The 23,683-nt window shown below is 35.6% G+C and overlaps 1 protein-coding gene across 1 annotated transcript in view; it reads right to left on the reverse strand.

Annotated features, from left to right (window-relative positions):
• ZRANB3 (zinc finger RANBP2-type containing 3) overlaps positions 1–23,683 on the reverse strand; it is a 143,602-nt gene that overhangs the window by 18,170 nt on the left and 101,749 nt on the right. Inside the window, exons 10-13 of the mRNA XM_054562338.1 lie at positions 23,394–23,546; positions 7,061–7,448; positions 3,825–4,022; positions 156–247 (exon numbers count right to left, since the gene is read on the reverse strand). Of these exons, the coding sequence (XP_054418313.1) occupies positions 156–247; positions 3,825–4,022; positions 7,061–7,448; positions 23,394–23,546 (831 nt within the window). The remainder of the gene's footprint in view (positions 1–155; positions 248–3,824; positions 4,023–7,060; positions 7,449–23,393; positions 23,547–23,683) is intronic.

Genomic DNA, 23,683 nt, shown 5'->3' on the forward strand with positions numbered 1-23,683 from the left:
TTTGATTTAACATCAGAATTTGATGATTAGCTTTAAGAAGAAAAGGAAGTAGATGCCAATCTCTTTGTTTATTAAATTAAATATTTCATTGAAACATGGAAAAAAAAAGGAAGTATTTTGTATGATTCAAGCTACAGAATCTGCTCGATGCTTACCTTGGTGTAAAGGTGAATCCGGTCAGTATTCTTACTTGCACAAAACATTAAGGTATCATACACTGGCAGAGTATCTGAACTCTTCAAATGTTCTAAAAATAAGATAAAAGAGTAGCTGAAGGCTTATCTGCCCGCTATCCAAAACAGTGTATTTTGATCTTCTGCAGATTAGAACGATGAAATATAGTTTTATCAAATATATGAACATACGTGACAAAGAACATGTATATGGGCTTGAAATAAAACTCATGGTAGGCCATCTCAGAGCATATTGGCTTATATGGGCACCAACAGCTTTGCACTTTTGCTAGTGACCCAAAAAGAAACAAACACATTTAGAATTAGTTGAGAAGTTACAAGTCAGGTATAAGGGAGAATTGCCTGCTACTAAGAATTAAGGAGTCTAGAAACTAGTCTTGCTAGAGCCAATTTAAGTCGAGCCTGAATGAGCACTGTTTTGATTATTGGCTGCAATATGGCTATGTCAAGGCCGACATAAGTGCCTGAATTCCTATGGCTTTGTGCCTCACATTCAAAAAGGAAGCAAGTGGACAAGCTTCTTTCCTTATAATCTATTTTTGTTTATTCCTTTCTCAGTTCCACTGACCAATATATTCTGTAGAGAAGATAGGGTCATCGATGCTGATCTAGATAGTAATTATAGCTGATGCTTATCAAATACTTACAATGTTTCAGGCCCTGGTCTGAGCACATATATTAACACCTCTCAGAAATAAGTAGTGCATTATACACAGGAGGAAACTGAGACACATTAACTTGCCCAAGGCCACACCATTAGGAAGAGGACTTAAGTCCAGTAACCTGGCTCCAGAGCCTGTGCTCTTTACCTCCACCACAGTTCCTCAGTGACCTTTTAAAGTATTTTCTCAAATCTTGAAGCATATGATCTGTTTGCAATACTACTTGGCAATATCATCATATTTTTATTTTTCTACTTAAAGCTACTTTACAAACTTGATTTGTGAATTATTCCCATATTGCACAAATTCAAAAATATACATTTCCCTCATACTTTTACATATCTGAAATTAGCATGTCTTACAGTCAACAATGGTGGCATTTTACAATCATTGCTGGCCAGGTGGCAGCTGTCAAGTAGTTGTCATTACCTGACCACACACGAGCTGTCATACTAGAATACTGTTGTTACTTCAATGTGACATTTGAGGTACATGTACTGTTGTTACTACATGTGTTGAGTTTATTTACTTTTAAAAGGTCTTCAATATGTTTCTCTATGATTTGGTATTAAAATGAACAGTTATCATGTACACCAAAAGAAATCTTAAATACAGGGCAGGACAGCATAAGTTTTATATTGAAAGGAGCAAATTTGTATCATTGGAGGAATACCCATTTCTTTTGCAAATGAATAACCAAGTGCCTCACCAAGGACCGAAGAAAAGGAGATCCCTGCAGACAGAGGAGGCTGTCTCATATTTGGATACTGAGATGTACTGAAGGGTTGCCTATTCTACGCCTAGCAAAGAAACTGAAAGCAGGAGAAGCTGCTAAATCCTTCAGAACAAATGAAAACAAGAGAGTGGGGTATGAATTGGTCTGGGTTATCATTAAGATATTAGCATATTTTGCCCTGGCATATGTGGTTCAGTGGATTGAGTGCTGGCCTGCAAACCAAAGGGTCACTAGTTCAATTCCCAGTTAGGGCACATGCCTGGGTTGTAAACCAGATCCCCAGTTGGGAGGTGTGTGAGAGGCAACTGATCAGCACTTTGATGTTTCTCTCTCTTCCTTCCCCTCTCTAAAAAAATAAATTAAATCCTTCAAAAGAAAAGAAAAAGAAGTGTCAAAGATCCTTAAAAAAAAGATATTGTCATATTTTAATTGGTAGAGTTTTTATTTCTTTCTTACTGTACATAAAATAAGTGCCTCTCAAAATTACTATGTCTTTAGGTTTAAAGAACTATGGTTGAAACACTCATGTGTAAAGATCAGATGTTATTCTTTGACAAAAAGCATTGTAGGAACAATTCCAAATCAGTTGATTTTCATTATTTCCATAAAGTATAATTTAATGGTTCAAGACTATAGATGTCCTTTGAAGATACAGCCACCTTCCAGAACTCCAGAATTCTCAAACTATAGTTCCAGTGTAGTGTGTACCACTTGAATTCTAAGAGCATATGTCCATAGAAAAAACATTATAACATAGTATGCCTCCTCTGTCTTCATTTTGTTTGTTTTTCATGGAAATCCATGTTAGAGGGGAGATGTGAGGCACATTGCTTGTGTGGAATTCTCAGCCCTGTAATCTGAGAAGTCTAAAAAGGAAGAGGAGATATACAGGTATATGGGGAAATGCTGGTATCTTCTGGAGTAGATAAGGCCCATCCATATTTCACTGGCAGAACAGAATTTCTAAAAGTCTAGTGATCTTTGAAAAGGGTGTGTAAATAAAGCTAATATATGTCCTGATGAAGGGACCAATTTACAACTAACAAGCCAGTACTTCCTAGCCACAGATGAAGAGACTCATAGTCCTTAAGTTTCATGTTTAGTGCACTGAGGGTATGCTGTCCTATATGAGCTTCATCAGAACTTGAGGGATTGTTGCAGCAGGAATAAGGAAACCAGAGACACAAAAGGTACACCCTACCTGAGACTACACTGCCTACATAAAGGCCATGAAAATTAACACACTTAAACAGGATCCATTCCAACACATTCTTTGGGAAGACCTGGAGGGATTAGAGGAAAGGAAGACTGAAGGAAGAAGAAAGGAGGACGTCTAGAGCTAGGAAATTCTTAAACGAACATTTTATTTTAAAGCTACATATTCAACTCCAAATTCTATCTGTGTTTTATAGTGACTAATTTGGAAGAAAAATTTCCAACAGTCCATCTCAACAATTTTGGGGTTATTATAAGAGCATCAATCAGTGAGTTACTATGGCCACTAACTGAATAACAAAGAAAATGCCAGCTGGCCCATAAAGATAGTGATGTATGACATATAGGCTGGTATTTGCCAGCCATCACAGCTATAAATAATAAATGGAATCAACAAAAAGTAAATAAATCTGAAACACTATATGGTTGGCTCCAAGTGCAGTCATGATTTATATAATCTTTTTTAAATATTAAAATATATATAATATTATTAGTCTCAGGTATGCAATACTGCAATTCAACATTTATATTTGTAATAAAGTGATCACTTAATTCATATAGCCTTGAAATTATGTTCCTTAAAAGCATTTTCTTTAATAAATACCCCAAACCCTAAATTTAAAATATGCCAGTTAGTTGTAGACATTTAAAACAAATCTATATGTAAAGAATCAATTATCTGCTAAGTGGCTGTTAATAATCTGTCAACCTTACTATTTGGCCCAAAAGAACCTCCCCAAACCACCCTGTCACTGTGTGAATGGTCCAGGCTTGGATGAGCCTGGGCAACAGGCCTGGGGCAGCATGTGCAGCTGTGTTCAGCCCTCTGTGGAATGTCTGAACGCCAACAGCTCTGCTCTTCCAGCCACCTGGTGTTTAAGTATGTGGTTTATATTTTTATTATAAATGAGAATACAAGGAACCCAGAACCAGGTAGTAATCACAAATCTACTAATAGAATTATGTGTCTAAGCACATGGTTACTATTTGGACACTGAAAATGGAAGCAAGTCTTACCATTGCCTGGCTGGGGCATGCGTCCACCTTCCTTCTCGATTTTTATTATTTCTTCCTTGCTCTCAGCCAACGATTCGGGTTCTGACAGTGCAAGAACTTGTTTTTCACATTCAAAATCAGTCCAGACTTTTCTGGATGTGTCTTTCTGAGAATCATCTTTTTCATTTTTGTTTTTATCCTGGGTATAGTTGAAGCTACCTATTTGTAGAATTATAAAAATCAAACAAATAATTTACACATAAATTTAGATAAAGTCATATTTACTCTAAGCCAGTGTAAAAAGGAAAGTTAAAGGAAAGTCATAGTAGTTCTTATAGAAAGAAACACAGTAAACAATGTTTGCCCCTTCTTTGGAAACATTTATTGGAAGTCATTAAATATCCAGTACTGCTCTAAGTACTGGAGAGGAAGCAAGGAGCAAGACAGGTAAATCCCTGCTTCCTGGAGATTCCATTCTAAGTGCTAGAGAAAGAGACACCAAATATAAACAAACAAGTAAATAGGGTCTTTTCCGATAAAGAGACTAAAGCAGGGTTTTGTAAGTAAGGAGACAGAGGCTTGGAGCAAAGGTCAGCGGGGCCAAGCTCTTGGAGGAGTCCCATTTGACCTGAGAGCTGTCCATGAACCTAGGAAGCCTGGCTCCTGGGCCTATTGGATAAGATTCTAAATGTAGCTAGAAATAGTTAGAGGGTTTTAGGTAAAGGAATACATTGATAAAAGATTTTAAAGGATCACTCTGGTTGCTATATAGAGAATAGCCACAAGGGAGAACAACAGAGAGGCTACTAAGATCTGGGAGAATATGGTGGCTCCCAATGGAATGGTAGCAATAAAGATAAGTTGGCTAGAACCAAAATAAAAAAATATATATTATACTTCTAATTCATAAAATATATATATAGATATATATATTTTAGAGGTTACACTGGTAAACTTGGTGGATTAAGTGTGGGAGGAGAGAAAGGAACCAAGAATGCTGACTATGTTTTCAGCATGATGTAGGGAAGATAGGGGAAGGGAAGATCTGGGTGTTGATGGTGAATCAAGAATCCCACTTTGGGTATGTTAAGCTTGAGGAAGCCATTAGACATCCAGGTGGACATGTTACATAGGTCACTGGATATAGCCAGTCTGAATTCAAGTTAGAGATATAAATTTGGGTGTATGAATAGTGAGATGTCAAGTATAAGCTCTAGATTTTAAGAACAAAGCATAAGTGTTACATATTGACAAATATTAGTGTTTACTGGTATGCTATACAAAATTTTATCTAATGTACTAGATCCTGCTTTAGCAATAAAGTATCTCATGACTCCAAAATAATGTCAGTTCACATTAATTACATAAATTGAGTGATTTAGCAACAAAAATTATAGTTTAATAGGGTTTTACATATACAGTTATGATTTTTCTTTGTGATGATGCCAAATAACAATGAAAGTTTATAGGACTGTAATATCCTAATGTTGCTCCTTTAATTTTTTGGATTCTGCCATTTCTTCAAAGTGTTATATGGCAGGCAAGGACTTAAAAATTTAGGTGGATAAGAATTAATTCTGCAATTCAATACTTTTGGAGTATATACAAATCAAGACAGGGAGTCACTATGCCAAGTTACAGTAATCTTAATCTATAACTGTCTTTTATATACAGTAATATCACTGTCAGTCAGAATATATATTTCTCTTTAATAAGACAGTTCCATGCCCACAAAAGGTATTTTGTTTTTGTTAGATTGCTTGAGAGTTTGCCAGTAACTTTCATTGTTACTCTTGGCCTCATCACAAAGAAAAATCATAACTGTATATGTAAAACTCTATTAAACTATAATTTTTGTTGCTAAGTCACTCAACTTATGTAATTAATGTGAACTGACATTATTTTGGAGTCACGAGATACTTTATTTGTATTGCCTGTAGCAGTTGGAAATTGAATGAGATAATACAAATTGTGAGAGAGATTATATGGAATAAAGCTTGTGGTTCCAATTAAGTTCACAGACAACAGGTGTCCATGTTACAAATATAACCACCCAAAGGGTAGAATGGTTGATTTTGGTAGAGAACACCCAGAATTGAAAGAGGAAAGACTCTGCTACTGATTACTTTTTCTTTCAAATCAAAGCTAAGATAGAGAGAAGCAAGGCAGGCAAGAAGGAACTAAAGTTTCAGAGCTTATAACTTAGCTGAGTCTTTGTTAATGTTAATTCTCTGAAGAATTCACATATACTGGAAAAGTAAATGTAAACAATTATTACAATAGATAAAATAAAATGACTTCTTCCACTTCCCAAAATTGTCAACTTGGCATTTGGAGTCACCATAAAATGATCTCTAAGATTGGAGAATTGGAGACAAATGGAATTATTAATCTTTTTCTTAAAACTACAGGTATTAATAATCATTTCAAAAAGAAAACATCAGAAAATGGCATCTTATGCTATGAAAACATACTGTGAGGTATGTTTATGATTTCTACTTTTAAAATAACATGTTTTTTAAAAAGAATAAGCTCATAAAACATATCAAATTGATTCTTAATGGAAGATCTACAGAGGAATTTTTATGATTGTCATGCATGACACATGGCACAGTATGTATTTTACTAGGCATAGTGGCTTACATTGAATTATTTTGCTATTTGAACAAAAATAATCTATAATTTCTTTAAAAACAAGTATCAGAGAGGAGAGGGTGGGGGGGACTGGATGAAAGAAGGAGAAAGGATTAGCTAAAAATATATACACAAAACACACACAGACAACAGTGTGGTGATAGCAAAAGGGAAGAGGGCAGGGCCCGGAAGAAGTAGGGCAAAGGGGGAGAAATGAGGACATCTGTAGTAGTGTCAACAATAAAAATTAAAAAATTAAAAAAAAACAAGTATTATCTACAGAGTAAAGAAAATGGCAGGTCTATGACTATAAAGCATTTTTGCTGCCATAGCAACATGGCTTCTCTTCCTGCCCAGTGAATTCACATCTTGCTGGTATTAATCAGAAATGTCCATTTGTGCCAAATTAATGCCATGTCATAGATGCTAGGAGATACGTATTCTTGGCAGAGCTAGGAGCTTTTTACACTCCACAAGGGGACGAATTCACTGCACTGTGTGAAGTTGTCACTGTAGCTTAAAGCTAGTTGGTGCCAAGTCACACTAGCCTCTGGTAACAGCAGTCATCTCTAAAACCACAGGTTATCTGAAGATGTCACAGCCAGCCCCCTCTGTGTACTCACCAGCACTGCCGTGAGGATGCCCACACATTTCACAGTAAGGTAACAATGCATTATTGATATAGGTGCAGAAACCACACTGCCAGTCCTTTCCAGGAACGGGTGGGGTGGTTGCCTGGGCTGGAGCTTTGGTTTGCCTGGGCCAGCATGGCTTCTCCTGTGGGGGACTGCAGTGGTCACCGGTGGTGACTGACTTCAATCTTTTAGCTTCAGGTTCAAAATTATTTTCATAATCAATGATATTTCTTGCAGATATTTTTCCAGGGTCTGTTGGCACTACAATATTTTTTTCATGGAAAATTCTTGATTCATCACAGGAGGTCACCAACCGACTATTTTTAGGTTTTGGTAAAAAGAATGATCGAATATCATGCTGTTTTTCTTTTTCAAACTAGGAAAAACAAACAGTTATCAAATTAACAAGCAATCTAACATGTTCTTCCTAAATAAAACAGTTTAACAAGCTGCTTTCATTAACCATATCTTTTATCTTTTGAATACATTGTTGGAAATGAATTCCATTTTGCTATGACTCATATATATATGTGTGTCCGCGCATGCAGAATACCATTAACACATCTACATACTTCCTGTGTCTAACATTTTTTAAGCACTTACAATGTGCCAAGCACTTTATGTATAACTAATTTAATCCTCATGCCTGCTCTGAGAGGCAGATACTATTATTATTCTCATATTTCAGATGAGGACACTAAACCTTTAGAGAAGTTGGGTAGATTGGCTATAGAAGTTTTAAAATGTACTTCATAAACCATTTGTTCCAAGTGTATATCAGGGAAAGAAGGAGAGACTATGTGTGGTGGCGTGGTTCAGCTGGTTGAGTGCTGTGCTGCAAAACAAAACGTCACTGGTTCAATTTCCGGTCAGGGCACATGCCTGGGTTGCAGGCCCAGTCCCTGGTTGAGGGGGGGTGTGGGAGGGAGGAAGCGGAGAAAGAGAGAGAGGGAGGGAGGTAAGGGGAGAGAGAGGCAACTGATCAATTTTTCTCTCTCCCTCCCTTCCCCATCTCTAAAAATAAATAAATAAAATCTTATTTAAATAAAAAGATCCTAGAAAAATGTTTTCACACCCAAACTATAAACACAATGTTCGTAAATAATATGTTCTTCATATTAAAATGTTCTTGACCAGGGAGAATTTTTAATAGCATTAAACTAAAATAGCTACTTTAACAGACACATTTTAATAATTATTTTGTTTTCAAGAAATATGTTTTTCTTTTCTAAGAAAAGCTATATCATTATCTCATGTTTTTAATCTTTTTTTCTATGTGCAAATCTCACCCACCTAGTTAGAGAAAGTGGGATACCTGTGTTTAGCTGATTAGCTAGCAGTTAAGGTAAATGAAAGGAATTAATTTTGGAATTGTCCTGCTAGGGCCAGAACTGGGTACCCTGGTGCGCGCGCGCACACACACACACACACACTATAGCAGTCTCCATTTCCAAAGATGGTCACACTAGCTTTTATCCCATTTCACATACTCTTCTCACAATGTAACACAACACACCTACATTTAAAGGTGGGGTTTGCGCTCCTCTCACTTGAACCTGGGTGGACCTCTGTAACTGTCTCAATCAAAAGAAGGCAGTGAAAGTGACGCTACACAACTTTGGAGGCTAGGCCATTGAAGGTAATAAGGCCTCCACTCGACGGCTGGCACACTATCTTTCTGTCTTTCCTTTCATGTCTTGGGATTCTTGCCTTTGAAGCCTAGCTGCCATGTTGTAGAGAAGCTCAGGCCACATGGAGCAACCATGTGTGTATGTTTAAGTTCACAACCCCAGATAGGTCCCCAGGTTACAGCCAGCATCAATTGCCAGACATGTGAGTGAATGAGCCTTCAGAGGGTTCCAGATCCCAGCCTTGGGATCTTCCAGCAAAGGCCCCAGGCACTGTGGAGAAAAAAATCTTGATTATACCTTGATTGAATTCCTCACCCATGAAAATCATCAGAAATAACACATGACTATTATTGTTTGAAGAAACTAAGTTTTGGGGCAATCTGTTATGCAGTAATGAAAAACAAGGACAGATACTACAGATAATGATAGCAAAAAATATATTATAAAGAGATTTTTTAAGTCCAATCTGTAATTCTTAGCAGTGCTGCATAAAATATAAAGATTTAGCAAATTCATAGAGACGGAGAGATTAGTGGTTACTGGGGGCTGTGGGAAAGGGAAATGGGGAGTTATTGCTAACTGGTTACAGAATCTCTGGGGTAATGAAAAAAAATTAAATATAATAGTGATGGTTGCACAACATTGTTAATGTAATATTAAGTGGCATTACCACTGAATTCTATACTTTAAATGGGTAAAAGGTCAAATTTTATGACTATATACATATATAAAATTTTAACTTCCCTCCCCCCAAAGAAATGGAAGGAAGGGAGAAGGGAAGGAGGAACAAAGATTTAGGCTGTTCCCATATTAGTAAAATTAAAACATATATTATAGAAAAAGGCTTCTTCCCCCATAACGTACTACTTTTATTTTATATGGCTGCTATTTATACATTCCCACATACTATAAAAAAGTTACCTAATTAGTTGTGGAAGTTACAGAATTTAGATAAAAATATAAAGAATGAAATAACAATGAAACAAGATTTTTAAAACAATGAAAAAGTGAAATTCTAAGAAAATGGTGGAGAAAAGCAGAGAAATTAGCAGACTTACTAGACTTTGGGGTTTAAAAAAGTAATGAGGGAAAAAAGATAAAAATTTAAAGAAAATGTTCCATTCTATATAATAGGACTACAAAGAGGGCTTGTAGGAATTTGAAAATATTAGCAAATATTCAGCAAACATGAACAAATTCTATCAGCTATTTCTAGTTAAACAGTGATGATTTTAAAATGTAGGTCAACTTTCTGAGTCTTTACATGTCTGGAATTGAGCCAATTTTGCCTTAATCCTTAATAGTAGCTTTACTGAGCATACAATTCTTAAATGTTTAAGGACATTGCTCTACTTCTTTCAACATTCAATGAGGCTGAGGATGATCCTACATAGATTGAAGCTTTTTCTTTGTTTTAGAGGCTTTCAGGACCTTTTTGTAATCCCCGGTGTTCTAAAATTTAACAGTATCTATACTATATATCCACATCTGTATCATCTATATCTATATGCCTTCTGCTCAGCACCCAGGATACCTTAATTTTGAATAGCGTTATCTTTAGCTCTTGGACATTTCTATTGTTCTTTGATGATTTCTTCCTCTTTCTAGTCTCTTTTTCTGGAATTCCTGTTAACAAGATGTAGGACTTTGACATTTATGTCTTTTATGCTCATATTTTCCTTCTTTGGTATTTTTACCTTTTAAACTCTCGGACTTTTCCTCTATTTTATCTTTCAACCTTTCTATAGAAATATTTTATTTTGGCAGTTATATTTTTAATTTCTAAAAGTTCCTTCTTGTTCTCTGTTCCTTTATCATAGTATTCTGATTTATTTATATTTGCAATATCATCTCAAATCTGAGGATAGTAATTTGGGTTTTTGAAAAGTCATCCTTAGAACCTCTTTTGTATTAGTTTATTTTTGTTTATCTTTCTTACCATACATGTTTCCTCCTTAAATGTCCAATGACCTTTCTCTATAAGAATGAAGGAACAGAAGGGTTCCCTGGGAACTCAGGACACAGGAGGCTTACCACCAAAAGAGCTAAGAGGACATACTGATTAAAAGTGGGGTGAGGAGGTTGGAAGGCCCAGAGTGATACCCAGACTCCTAAAAATATAATTTGTAACACTGTAGGATATTTTCAGCTATTGTAATAGGGAAAACAGAAAGAGAAATGGGTTCATTAGCAGGCACAAACAGAAGAGATAAGGAAATAAATGTTTTCTGACATGCTTGAGGACTGATGGGTATTGGAAAGTGAGGGCGCAAGAAGGGGGAAGTTTCGGGAAACAGGTGTGGAATTTAAGAGAAAAAGCCAACTGGATTTACCCATCTGGGAGCCACTGATGTATAGTGGTGGTTAAAGTCATAGGACTGCGTGTCACAATACATGGTAGAGGAGGAAATAAGGAAGGTGAAAATTAAGGACAGAAAGCAGAGAAACATTAAGGCTGGAATGAGGAAGAAATACTGAGAAGAAAACTGAAAAGAAACAGTAAAAAAGGTAGAAAAATCAGGAGAGTTGTGGCTTTAGTGTGTGTATTTCGGTTTTCCATTCATTATAGTAGGTGGTCAGTGGACACTTTCAATCAGAAAAACTCATGTCCTTCAGTTCCGGGAAATTTTCTATTATTCTTTTTCTTCTTGTATTTTCTGTCTTCTCTTTTTGTAATTCCTATTAGGCAAAAAGCTTCTGAACTGATCGTTTGACTCTCTTCACTTATTCTCACATTTTCCCATCTCTATTTGTTCTATTTTCTGTGTGATTTCCTCCTTATCGTCCTTCCATCCTTGTTGAGTTATTATATTCTGATATATAGGTTCACTTTCTAAGAGTTTTTCCTTGTTCTTGTTGCATGGGTGCAATACTTTCTTTAATTTCTTTATGAATGTTAATGGTAGTCATGGTCTTTTTAAAGTTTTCTTCAGCTCATTATCTTGTCTCTGTTCCTTTTGTATCTTTTACATGTTTGCTCTGATTGCTGAGTTTCATGTGAGAGGCTTTCTTCCATATACTACAATACTAGTCGAAGTTCCACGTGGGAAACTTCATGGAAGGGTCATCAGTGACTAGATGTTCCTGTCAGTCTCCATTGTTTTCTCTTAGTCCAGTGCATTTCTCCAGAAAAGGGTCCTCTAATCTTCTGCCCTGAGGACACAAAATACTGGCTACCAGTGACCTAGGAGCTGATCAAAAGAAGGGCTAAGGATTTCTCCATTAATTAAGGAGTCTTTCACTTAATATGTTTGTTTTCAATTTACTGTCTTAACTTACTCCCTCAATGAGTTCTTTTCCTAGATATAATTTTAAAGACATTTTGAAAAGAGGAGCAAATGAAACAGCTAAATAAATATAAAAATATAAAATAAAAAAATATAAAACTACAGGCCATTGTTACTTACACCAAATAATGCTTAAATGAAAACCAGAATCTTTTGTCCCATTCTACATTTTAAATAATTTGTTTCTTTAAAAACATTTTAGTTTCTCCATCTCCCCACCAAAATATAAAAGAAGATCGATTTTTTTTCAGATCTATTTATAAAAAGCAACCCTTCCCCCAATAATATAAAACAAAAAACTAAGAAATATTTCCAAAAAACTCTCAGGGCCTTAAAATATCAGCTTTTACAATTGATCTCTTTAATTAGGCTATTTTTAAAAGAACTTCTTTTACTTAAGCAAAGACTAATTTTGAAAGACAGCATTTGAGAAATTCTCATTCTTTGCCAGAGGCAGGTTGAAAGAAAAAGGTTAGTTAGTGCTGATTGTCAGTAGTCAGAAACTGATGCATACCTCTGCCACTACACAGGTATAGTTACAGTGCCCTGAAGTAATCAGTATAGGTACTATTGTGAAAGTACAGCTGCCTGGGAATTAATAAATGGAGGGTTTAGCATGTAAAATCCAGAAAAGAAGTGGGGTGAAAAGGGAATTATTTTATATTATTTCAGAAACCAAAGGAAATACCTAGAGTATAATTTTAGAAAAAGGAGAGGGGAAGATTAATCAGTAACAATGATTTTAGCTAAGGTTATAATGGCTAAATTGGACAATGATGAATATGGTTACAGGTAGTGAATGTTACAAGTTAGGGCACTGGCCACCAGCCTGCCAGAAGCTGTGAGGAGTAACAGGAATAAAAACTTCTTATGAGATGATCAATTAGAAACCTGATCCATATCATCAGTTATATTTTCTGATTATGGTCTCTGAGCAATCAGGCAGGAAGTTAGCTGATGAGTTTTCTTTGACACTTAGCAGCTATGACATAGTAAAACAGGTGAGAAAATCTCTTTGACATTTTCACAATAATTATACATGTTGAGTGGAAATGGAGAAGAGTCACAGGTTTACTTAATACAAGTTCTTAACTTGAGATTCATAGGCCTCTCACAAGACCTTGGACGGCCTTCAGTGAGCCCAAGAAACTCCTGGAATTGTCTACAAAATGTTGTCTGCATTGTATGTACATTTTTAGAGAGCAGTTCTTTACTCTCTCCATAGTCTCAAAGGGATTCAGGACGCAACAAAGGTTAAAAACCACTAGATTAGAATAAAATATCTGAACATGTACGTATGATTCAAGTAGCTCCATTTCTTTCCTTAATTTTCTAGAGGTAAAGAGAGGTTGAGGGCTCATATGTGAATGTACACATGGGTGGCGAACTAATTTTTTTTACAGGGAAACAAATGCATAAATTCTCTTAAATACTCAATGAGGATCCCTCTAGCTGAACTCAAATAATAATTTTAAAAAACCGAATACCAGAACACAGCACCTTCTATGCAGGTGTGAAGCATGCTTGCTTAGCTTATTTGTCACTGTAGCTGGGCTCTGAACAGCTTCCCATCAGAGAGCAAATGACATATAGTCAAAAAGGGAAACTATGAATGAGGTGAGTAGAAGAAAGTGTATGGACTGTAACAGTTAGGGATTTCTAGGAGATATCACTGTGCTGGCAGGACTCAAAGGTGTAATGTCATGTAGGTTAGCCTAAAACAAAACACACTATCCTTGACGATTTGAGACAGGAACATATCACTACCAAGTCCTCCTGGAGATTCCATTTGGAACATGCCAGTAGAAGAGACATTTTAAGTAACAAAATATTGACAAATGTCCGAACTCATCATGACTGTTCTTGTAAAGTAATAACTATAGTGACTCTTCTAATGTGATAAATAAGAAACTTACATGTAGGTGTTTCTAAATAGGAGGAGTAACCTGAGCTTACAGTTGTTTTTATCAAAAGCTTTTGGGAAAATATAGCTAAGTCAACATACCTATGTCATAGGCAATGTGGAAAATGGAAGAACATATTCTTCTCTTCAGTTATATTGCTAACACTCAGGTATTGTGTTCCTGTCTTAAGTTTAATATTATTTTTGAAAAACAAAAGAAAAAATATTGCTTTTGGAGAGAAGTGCTGGGAATAAAAACTGCAAAATGCTTAAGGTAGCAAAATGCATGTTTTTATGTGAAAGGTTCAGGGATCTAATATATTTGCTCTGTTTAGAAGTAAACCCACAGCTCTTCAGAGACAAATCCCCTGGCCATGATGATCGCATTAAAAGTCAGTTATTAGAACCAAAGGAGAGGAAAAGAAAGTTTAGTAAAACTCATAAAAAAACAATAAAGCACTTCAAAACCGGCAGGTATTCCAGCTGCAGCACATACCATCAATAGAAACACTGATGTAGGGTTGAATAGACTTAGATCAAATGGCATCTCTAGTAAAAACTATTACTGTCTCATGTCCTTCATCTCCTGTTCCTAAAAGAATTAACAGAAATTGCTGTGTTACAAATGGGGGATTGAGACATTTTGCTGGCCTGCACTGAAACTAAAAAGCCTTCACTACAATTTGTAAATATGACAGAGAATATAAAGTGACAAAAGTAGGGTTTTAATTATCAAACTAAAAAAAAAAGAATTAAATTTCTCCTAAAAATGACTTAATTTTCAGATACTGCAAAATGTTCATTTCCATGTAGTTAAATAAAATTTTGACAGTGATTCACTTTTGGGCACAAAAAGTGTTTCTCTGTAGGCACAGAGAAAACAAAACAAAACATTCTGATTAAAAAAACAAAATGGTAAAAATGCAAATGTTATTACTTATTTTTAAAGATGACATCAAGAGCAGTACAGGCAAATGTCTTTGGGAATGGCTCACTTCCAACAAGGGCAATTAGAATTTACAGAAAAATATTATATAATATAATGCAGAGACTGCTAGAATGGGACTTAGAGGCATAAGCTATTCAGAGCCTAAGTGTCACAATCTCTCCCTTTAGCTCTAAGCCTGACCTCTAAATGCCTCTTGGATGTCAGCTGACTGTTTCAGAGGCTCCTCAAACTCGAGGGTCCAAATGGACCTTTCACTCTGTCTATAAGCCAGCTCCTCTCCTACCTTCATAATCTCTTTGCTCTTTGCTGCTTACCAAATTAAATGTGGAGTCCTCTGCTATGGTTCCTCCAGTTGTAGATTAAACTGGATCACTTCCAATCACTTCAATTTCCCCTCCCCTTATCTACTTTTATGCCTCTGGTTAGGGCATCTCCCTTAAATACCTGTTTCAACCCCCTCTACTCTTACTGAACAATGCTATTAGTTTGGGTTCCACACAGGCCTCACTATGTTGAGTCTGCCCTGAAATGTCTGAAATATTTTCTTTTCTACTCAATTACCACTATCACTGTTAGGAGTTCAGGATGTTTACTGCCCAAAACCCCATTAGGGAATTCTTAACAAAGGAGACTTCTATATGTTAACAACATTACTAATGAAAAGGAACTGGCTTTATTACTGCCTGATGGCACCACAGTAAAATTTTAGTAAAAGGTGTATTAAAGAAACCAGCTGAAGGCCACGATGAGACTTCCCACTATTCACCCCAAATACAGCTGTAGAGAAGACTGTGGGGCCTGACAGGGCAGGTGCTTTTGCTCTGCTTACAGTAGAAACACAAGATCAGGAGAGGCAAGCCTCTGCGGAGGATAGCAACCCTGAGGAGGACGGAGGACGCTAACCTTGAACTGTGGTCCAAACAAGTTCTCAGGCTCTGAAAAATAGGATTAACACCACCTCCTCCTAAAGTGCTTCAATGTTCTATTTATTCCACAATTAATTAAGGGCCTAATTATTTGTGTAATGTGTACTAATTCTAATGCATCTAGTATAGTTTGGTAAGGTTATGAAGATAGAATTTAGAGCAGAAAGGCATGGGTTCAAATCCTAGCTCTACCAGTTACTGGCTATGTGCAGTTTACTTAACCTTTCTGAGCTTTAGTAGGGTATGGTAACATTATCTGCCTCATGATGTAGCTGTGAAGGTTAAGTAAGATCATGAGTGTTAAAGACTTAGCAAAGTGCCTGCAGGGAATAACCATTCAGTACATGTTAATTATTATTACTAAGTAAATTGAAGTCACAAAGGCAAACAAGACAAATGCTTCATAAGAACATTATATGATGTAAACAATGACAGATATTTGTACACCTTCATGACAATGAAGCTACCTTCTTGTCCTTATCATTAGGCTATTAGCAGACTAACTACATAATGTTTGCAGAGTGGTTTGAATTCTAAAATATGTATTAAATAAATACTTAATTTAAGGTGTGTTAGCTTCAAGAAACCAGTGCTTTAGCATATTAAGAAACAAGAGGTTTTGGATAAGAAAAACTTAAGACTTCATGATGTCACAGCTCCTGGGTTCAACTTTCTTTCTGCTGTTATCATTTTTTTCAACTGGACTGTGTGGAATATAAAGTTATTTTATATATATACGACAATTTCTTATTTGTATTTTTAAGCCCACAACAAAACAAATATTTCTTACAATGCTGGCATTTAATAAAAATGCAACTTTATAAATTTTGAGGGCATATTTTAAAATTTCATAGTTGTGTTCGAGAGCTCTCCTTTCAAACTACATACAATTTCTTTTTTCCAGCAAACCAGCAACCATCCTATATATTTTTCATGTCAATGTGGGTGTTTGAAATGTAAATTACTTTTGGAGAAGGATGTTCTAGAAGACCTGGAGGACAAGAGGCCAGGGACTTGAGTATGGTTTCAATAGAGAAAAGGCAGCAGTATGAGCCAAGTCAAAGATATGAATACTATGGCAGGGTATGGAAGGAGAGACAACCAGGGAGAAGTTAATGAGGAGAAAGGAAAACTGGGAGATATTGAACTAAGAGCCCACAAAATGAAAACAACTGGTAAGGGAAAGCAGAGACTACAGGTATGGTAGAATTTGGGAACTATCTGGAACTCTGTTCCAAATGGAAAGAGAATTGTCTGAAGTAACTAAATGGAAGCAGTTCTGGCTTACTGAGATTTGAAGAGAAATCAAACAGAAAGAAGACTTGTTCTAAGCAGAAGCTGGACTTGTTACCCATGCTAAAATCTTTTTCTCACCTATGAATTACTTATGTGCCAAGTTTTTTCTTAGATACTTTAAAATATTATAAAGTATAAATTAGATACTTGAAAAAGACCTCAGAAGCCATCTAGTGATCTAGGGACTCAACAACTGAACAAATGATGCTGCTGATTATCCATTTAGGGCCAAAAGAGAACGGTGAAATCCCCAAGGAGGTTAAGGGAAGGACCCAAGTTTCCCATACCTATAGCCAAAGGCAGAAATATCCCTCAGAGAATGGCAGTAAAAATGAAAATCAGAGAGAAGGAGGCTTTTTGAATACTCTGCTCAGTCTGTTTTATTCAGAAACAGCCTTTAATTGCTTGGAAATGGCAATATAGACTAATATAATCTCTATTTCTCTCCTTCCATCTGGAGACGACCTACTTAATAATTCAGTGGAAGCCAATGAAGGAAAATTAAAATACTTCAAAATCAAAAGTATTTAAAAGTCATGCACATTCAGATGTAGAAGAAATAAAGAAGCTTGAGAAAATGGATCACATCCAAGGCAGTGACCCTGGTGATGGACTCCCAGACAGGACTGACTTAAGAGGCAAACAGGGCTGCACAAAGGTACCTTTGCTCGTGGGGGTGGGATGCTTACTCTTCATTTGAGCTGGACTTCAATTTGAGTTTCATTTGGGTTAATAAATCATTTATTTTTTTTTAGTTTATTTATTTGAGAGAGAGAGACAGGAAGGGAGGGGAGAGAGAGAGAAATACTGATTTGTTGTTCCACTTATTTATGCATTCATCATTTTCATCCGGGATGTGCCCTGACCAGAGATGGAACCCACAACCCTGGCATATTGGGATGATGCTCTAACCAACATACGCTGACTATAGACAGTCTATTCTTTCGGCAGTGGAAGGTCCCCCTTCTTTGCCCCAGCTCCAGCCTCCAGCCACCCAGTAGAACCAATAAATAATTTCTTTATACCATGTAAATATATCTAGGATGGGTAAAGATTTGTGACCCATACATTTGTGTGGATTAATTCCATGCAGTTGATTATTCAAATATTTAACAACAGCTATAAAAGGGGCATTAACCAGTATTTGAAGCAGAGTTCTAGAGGCCACATGCTGTGCCAGATAATGGAGAGGTCCATAAGACCCTAGTGGTGAGGTTAGGGAGTGAAATGAGGGAATCGAAGAAGTGGCTGTTTACCAACCATCACCAAAATATGCAATATTTTAATAACCAGTACACTTACACTGGTATATACTGGTAGAATACCAGCCCCGGTTCCACACATTATTTTTATCCTAATAGCTGAATTATGTGACAGAAAGAGGATTCTGATTAAGAGAGGGGAGAGATAAAGGTAATAACATTCTGAAGGACACTGAACACCAGGGGAGAAAGAAGGCAGGAAATATCAAATTCAATAGAATTTTTTTAATCCTCACCCGAGAATATGTCCATTGATTTTTAGAGAGAGGAAGGGAGAGAGAGCACAAGAGAAACATTGACGTGAGGGAGAAACATTGACGTGAGGGAGAAACATCGATCAGTTGCCCTCCGTAAGTGCCCCAACCAGGGATTGAACCCACAACCTAGGTGTGTGTCCTGACCAGGAATTGAACCCACAACCTTCTAATGTACAGGATGACTCTCCAACCAATTGAGCCACACCAGCCAGAGCAGAAAAATTTTATCCACAAAAACTTCTGTCATTTTCCTCCTCCTCTTTCCCTCACCACAGGCCTCCTTGTCACCAGGATCCATTATCATACTACTATTAGGCCCTAGGTTAATTCACTGAAGACCAATTTGCCAAAATGACCAAATTTGTTGGTTTCCTAAAAATCACTTATGTACTTCACAGTTTTTGAATGTGATGAGCTGGCAGGAGTAAGAAGACTACGGGGAGCTAGGTATCCAGGGTACTTAAGCCTCCTGACTGTCTTCGTGCCCTCAGTTTATCCTCTCTTCGCCCTTCAGGCTCACTCTCTGCTCCGTGGTCTCCCCTTTGAACCTCTCAGTCTCACTTTCTCTAGGGCTGCTGGCCTGAGCTGAGTCATGGGCTGACTAAGAGACAGTCTGTTCTTCCAGCAGTGAAAGGTCCCTCTTCTTTGCCCCAGCTCTAGCCTCCAGCTGCAGCAGCAGAGCAATGGTGCAGAGATAAAATGAACATTACTTAGAATGATGATACTACAGAAATAGTCACAAGCTGTTAAAAGTCATCTAATTAGAATGGTTTTTAGATCAACTGTTTATAAAAAATAAATTTTTATTTGAACAAGTTTTTTAAAAAATGACAATTGGACCATTTGGTTAATTTGGCAAAGTTTAATTAAATTATAAATAGCCTAAAATGCTAAATGTAGGAAATAGCCTAAAATGCTAAATGTAGGAAAAAAATTAAAAGATTTTAAAAACAATCAGAAAGAAATCAGTATAAATAGAAAAATTCCCATGGGAAATGCTGATTTTGGCAACATTCAGAAGAAAAATATGTTTTTCAGTAAACTATCATTTTTAGGACCTTTCAACAAATTGAATATTTCTTAAAATGCATGAAGCTGGAAAATGTAAAGAGAAAGTGGTATGTGGCATTCCCATCTAAAGTCATTCAAAGCTCCTTTCACATGCTGGCCAAAAACAAACAAATCCAAAGCAAAACAAATGTTCTCTATATTGTAATATTTCAATTTATAGTCACCCTTCCTTATCCAAAGAACATACATCCCAAGATCCCCAGTGGATGCCTAAAACCAAGGAAGTACCAAACCCTATATACACTATGTTTTTTTTCTATACATACCCTTTCACATAAAGGAAGCACTGTCTAGTGCCTCTTTGACATATCTGAATTGCCAGCATCACTACTCTTGTGCTTTGGGGACATTATTATGTAAAATAAGGATGACTTGAATACAAGCACTTAGATACTGGGACAGCTGATCTGATAATCCAGACAGTTAAGTGACTAATGGAAGGGGCGCACATGTGCACACACATACACACACACCCCTACACGCCCCCCCCCGGCCCCCCCGCCGTGGAGATGCTAGAGAAAGGGAGACGATTCACATTATGGGTAGAAGGGAGCTGGATGGTGTGAGATTTCATCTCACTACTCAGAATGGTGGCACAATTTAACACTTATGAATTGTTTACTTTTGGAACTTTTCATTTAATGTTTTTGGACCACTCTTGACTCATGGATAACTGAAACAGTGGAAAGCAAAACTGCAGATAAGGAGGTAGAACTCTGTAAAACCATGTGTGCATAAAGCCATGCATTGGAAAATTTGTGCAAAATAACAGTAAACTATTAAGGTAAACACCTAATTCACGGAAGTAAGATTTGGTCAGGGTGATTGGGGGATATCTTTAACTTTATACAAAGATATATATATTTCTCTTCAGATAGACATAAAAATAAACTTTTATATATGTGGGAAGGTGTGTTTCAGATTTCAGATTCTTAATACTTGTCTTAAAAATGAACTTTCAAACATTGTTCAATAGTTAGGGAATTTTAGAGAAAAAACAAGTACAAATAATGGTTATATTTTTATAGTTTGAGTTATATATGTTTTAAATATATAGAATACCTGATTTTTAACTGACCAAAGTATAATGTAATAAATACTACTAAAAGCTGTTTTAAATTTAAAAAATTCTTAGAAACAATCCTATATTTTTTAGCAATACTTGACTAAAGGGCATTCTAGAATACCAGGAACAAAGTACTAGCCCTGCAAATAAGATACATAAAAAGTTTAGTAAGATTACACATAAAAATATTATGTTTGTATGGTAGTAAACTTTATATTAATTTTCAATTTTGTATTGAGAAAACATGTATAGACTTTAATTTTATTCCTATAATTCATGAGCAATTCTTTGAAAAATTAAATTGAACTCCCCATAACTCTCATACCATAATACCCCAAAATGGCTAGGAAAAAGAAGGTAGTTTGAAAGCAGATAGTCTAATGTATTATTTCTTATTCAGTTAATACATGTTCTCCAAATAGCACTTGTTACTGTACAGAGAATATAACAAACATCCACATACCCACTATTCACAATCTATAAATACTAACATTGTAATATTTACTTCTAATCCTTTTTATAAATAAAATATTTCTGATGAAGTTGCTATGACATTTTTACTCTTCCCTAGACCCATTCTCTTCCTCTCCGAGGCAACCAATTTTATAAATTTGGTATGTATTCTTCCAATTTATGTTTATATGTTTTATTACATATATATGTATTCATAAATACATAATATTTAAGTGCAAGTGTGTGTGTGCATATGTGTGCTAAGCATGTTAAGATGGCATAGTTTTCAAAATCTGGTCATATGTACAAATCTAAATCATTCATGTTAACTTCTAAATAGTATCTTATGACAATTTACATAGCCATACTCCTACTGATGGGTGTTCTCATTGCTTCCATTTTTTTTGCATTACAAAAGTGATTCAATAAATATACTTGTATATGTATCCTTATATACATGTGTGAGACTATATTTCTAGCAATGAAATTGTTTGGTTGAAGGTCATTTCCAACTTTACCAGATATTGCCTAATTGCTCTCCCAAGTATTTACAATAATTGATACTCTCACCAAGCATTGTATGAGAGTTTAGTATGTGAAATGCTCCTGAAAACTTTATATGTGAAATGTTTTCATTTTTGCCTATCCTGTGGGTATGAAGTGGTACTTCATTTTGTTTTAATTTATTTTACTGAACACACACACATACACATTTGTTCACTTTTGCAGAAAAGAAAATCTAGGAAAAGTTAAGCCAGAAACTAATAAAAATGGCTACTTACAGGGGATACATAGAAACAAAAATAGGGATGCCAGTCAGACTTCTCTGAATGCATTTTTTAATATAGCTTTGACTTTTGAACTATTTGTTTTAAATATTAAAAAATGTAAATCCTTAAAACCACACAGAAACAAATGAGCCTAAATGCCTATCAAATTGATAAGATAGCCATAAAGAAAAAAAAATTCAAGTAATGTTTGGACAGAATACGATGACTATATACTTTTAGTAGAACACATTAAAACTTCTAAGAAATCTTGAATTTTAGTTAGCTGTTGGTAGTGGTATTAGTGTAGTAATTTAAAAAGTATTTATATGTATGTAAGGGTAGAACAAATGAGTGAATATGTTGACGGTATCAGGAACCAGTGTTCTCACCTTTGGATAGTTAAATATAAATATTTATATTTGTATTAGATATATGGAGAATGTGGAGAAGAGTGTGGTGGTGCTGGATTTGAACTGGAGGTATTTGTATGAACTTATAACTTAATAATGCATACATATATACAGACATACATATACATACATACATACATATTTACTATCTATCCAAAACTGTATTTTTATACAAATAACTCTGTATATTGAAAACATTCCAGAAGCAATGACATCTCAGAGCAGTAAAAAATCATAATTTCTGCATTCCATTTGCCAGTAAAGACAGTGAGGGGTTCTTAAATGTCCAGTTCTAGATATGGGGTAGAGAAAATACATGGTGAATCTGGAATATATTGTTTGTCAGAAAGCAAAAGGCACTCAGAGATTTATAGAAACTTATTTTTTTGAAAAAAGAAGTTTTCAATAGTCAAAAATTTTTTTTAAAGTGAAGGATTATAACACATTAAATAACAGTAACAGAATTTCCAAGTTTAGTAATTTTTTTTTTTAATAAGAAGCCCCTTTTACAGAAAAATGCCAGGTAATAAATATAGAAGCAATGATGGAATTAGAAAAAAACACTGTTGTAGTGAGGCAGAGCTGCTTTTCATGTTTATTAGCTACTGAGATCTTCTCTGATGCTCACATTCTCTACTAATTGTGTTGTATTAATTGAATTGCATAAATTCTTTATATACTTTGGACATCGTAATGTAAATATCTTTACTTGATTTCTAACTTATTTATGTTAAATTTTGTGGCAAATTTAATATACCTTTCCCTACCCTCAGGGTCATAAAGATAGCCTCCTATGTTTTTTTCTGGGGTTGGTTTCTATTTAGCTTATTTTTTTAAAGGAGCTAACAGTGAGGCACTGATATGTAACTGTTGGAAGATACAAGCCACTTATGCAGTCTACTTCCATCAATGTTATCTTTTGTTTCTAAAAGGTTTTCAGCATGAGTAATTGAGGATTGTTATTTAAAATAATGTATAACAAAGTTATAACTTCAGGATATTTAAAAAATAAAAAAGAGTAAGTTATATAATCTCCTTACGTGAGTGAACAAAATTTCATTCCTGAGCTCTTCAGAACTTTCATTTGGTGTCCAAGTCTTAGCAAACTGCAGGAAATCCCATTTTTGCTTATCACCTTCCTCAGCCTGAAGTTGTTCCTTCCTACCATTCAATGTGCTCCCAGTAACCTGAGCCTATAGGATGGAAAAGCATATGGATTTGATGACATTCACCTCACAGCTGATATTTTCTAAGCAATAACTTCATTTTGCATTTGAATCACAAGCAATCCATTAAAGAAAATCATGCTATTTCAACATATCATGGACTG

This window comes from Pteronotus mesoamericanus, unplaced genomic scaffold, assembly GCF_021234165.1.
Source record: "Pteronotus mesoamericanus isolate MK-2021 breed Mesoamerican mustached bat unplaced genomic scaffold, CSHL_Meso_final scaffold_651, whole genome shotgun sequence".
Lineage (NCBI taxonomy): Eukaryota > Metazoa > Chordata > Mammalia > Chiroptera > Mormoopidae > Pteronotus > Pteronotus mesoamericanus.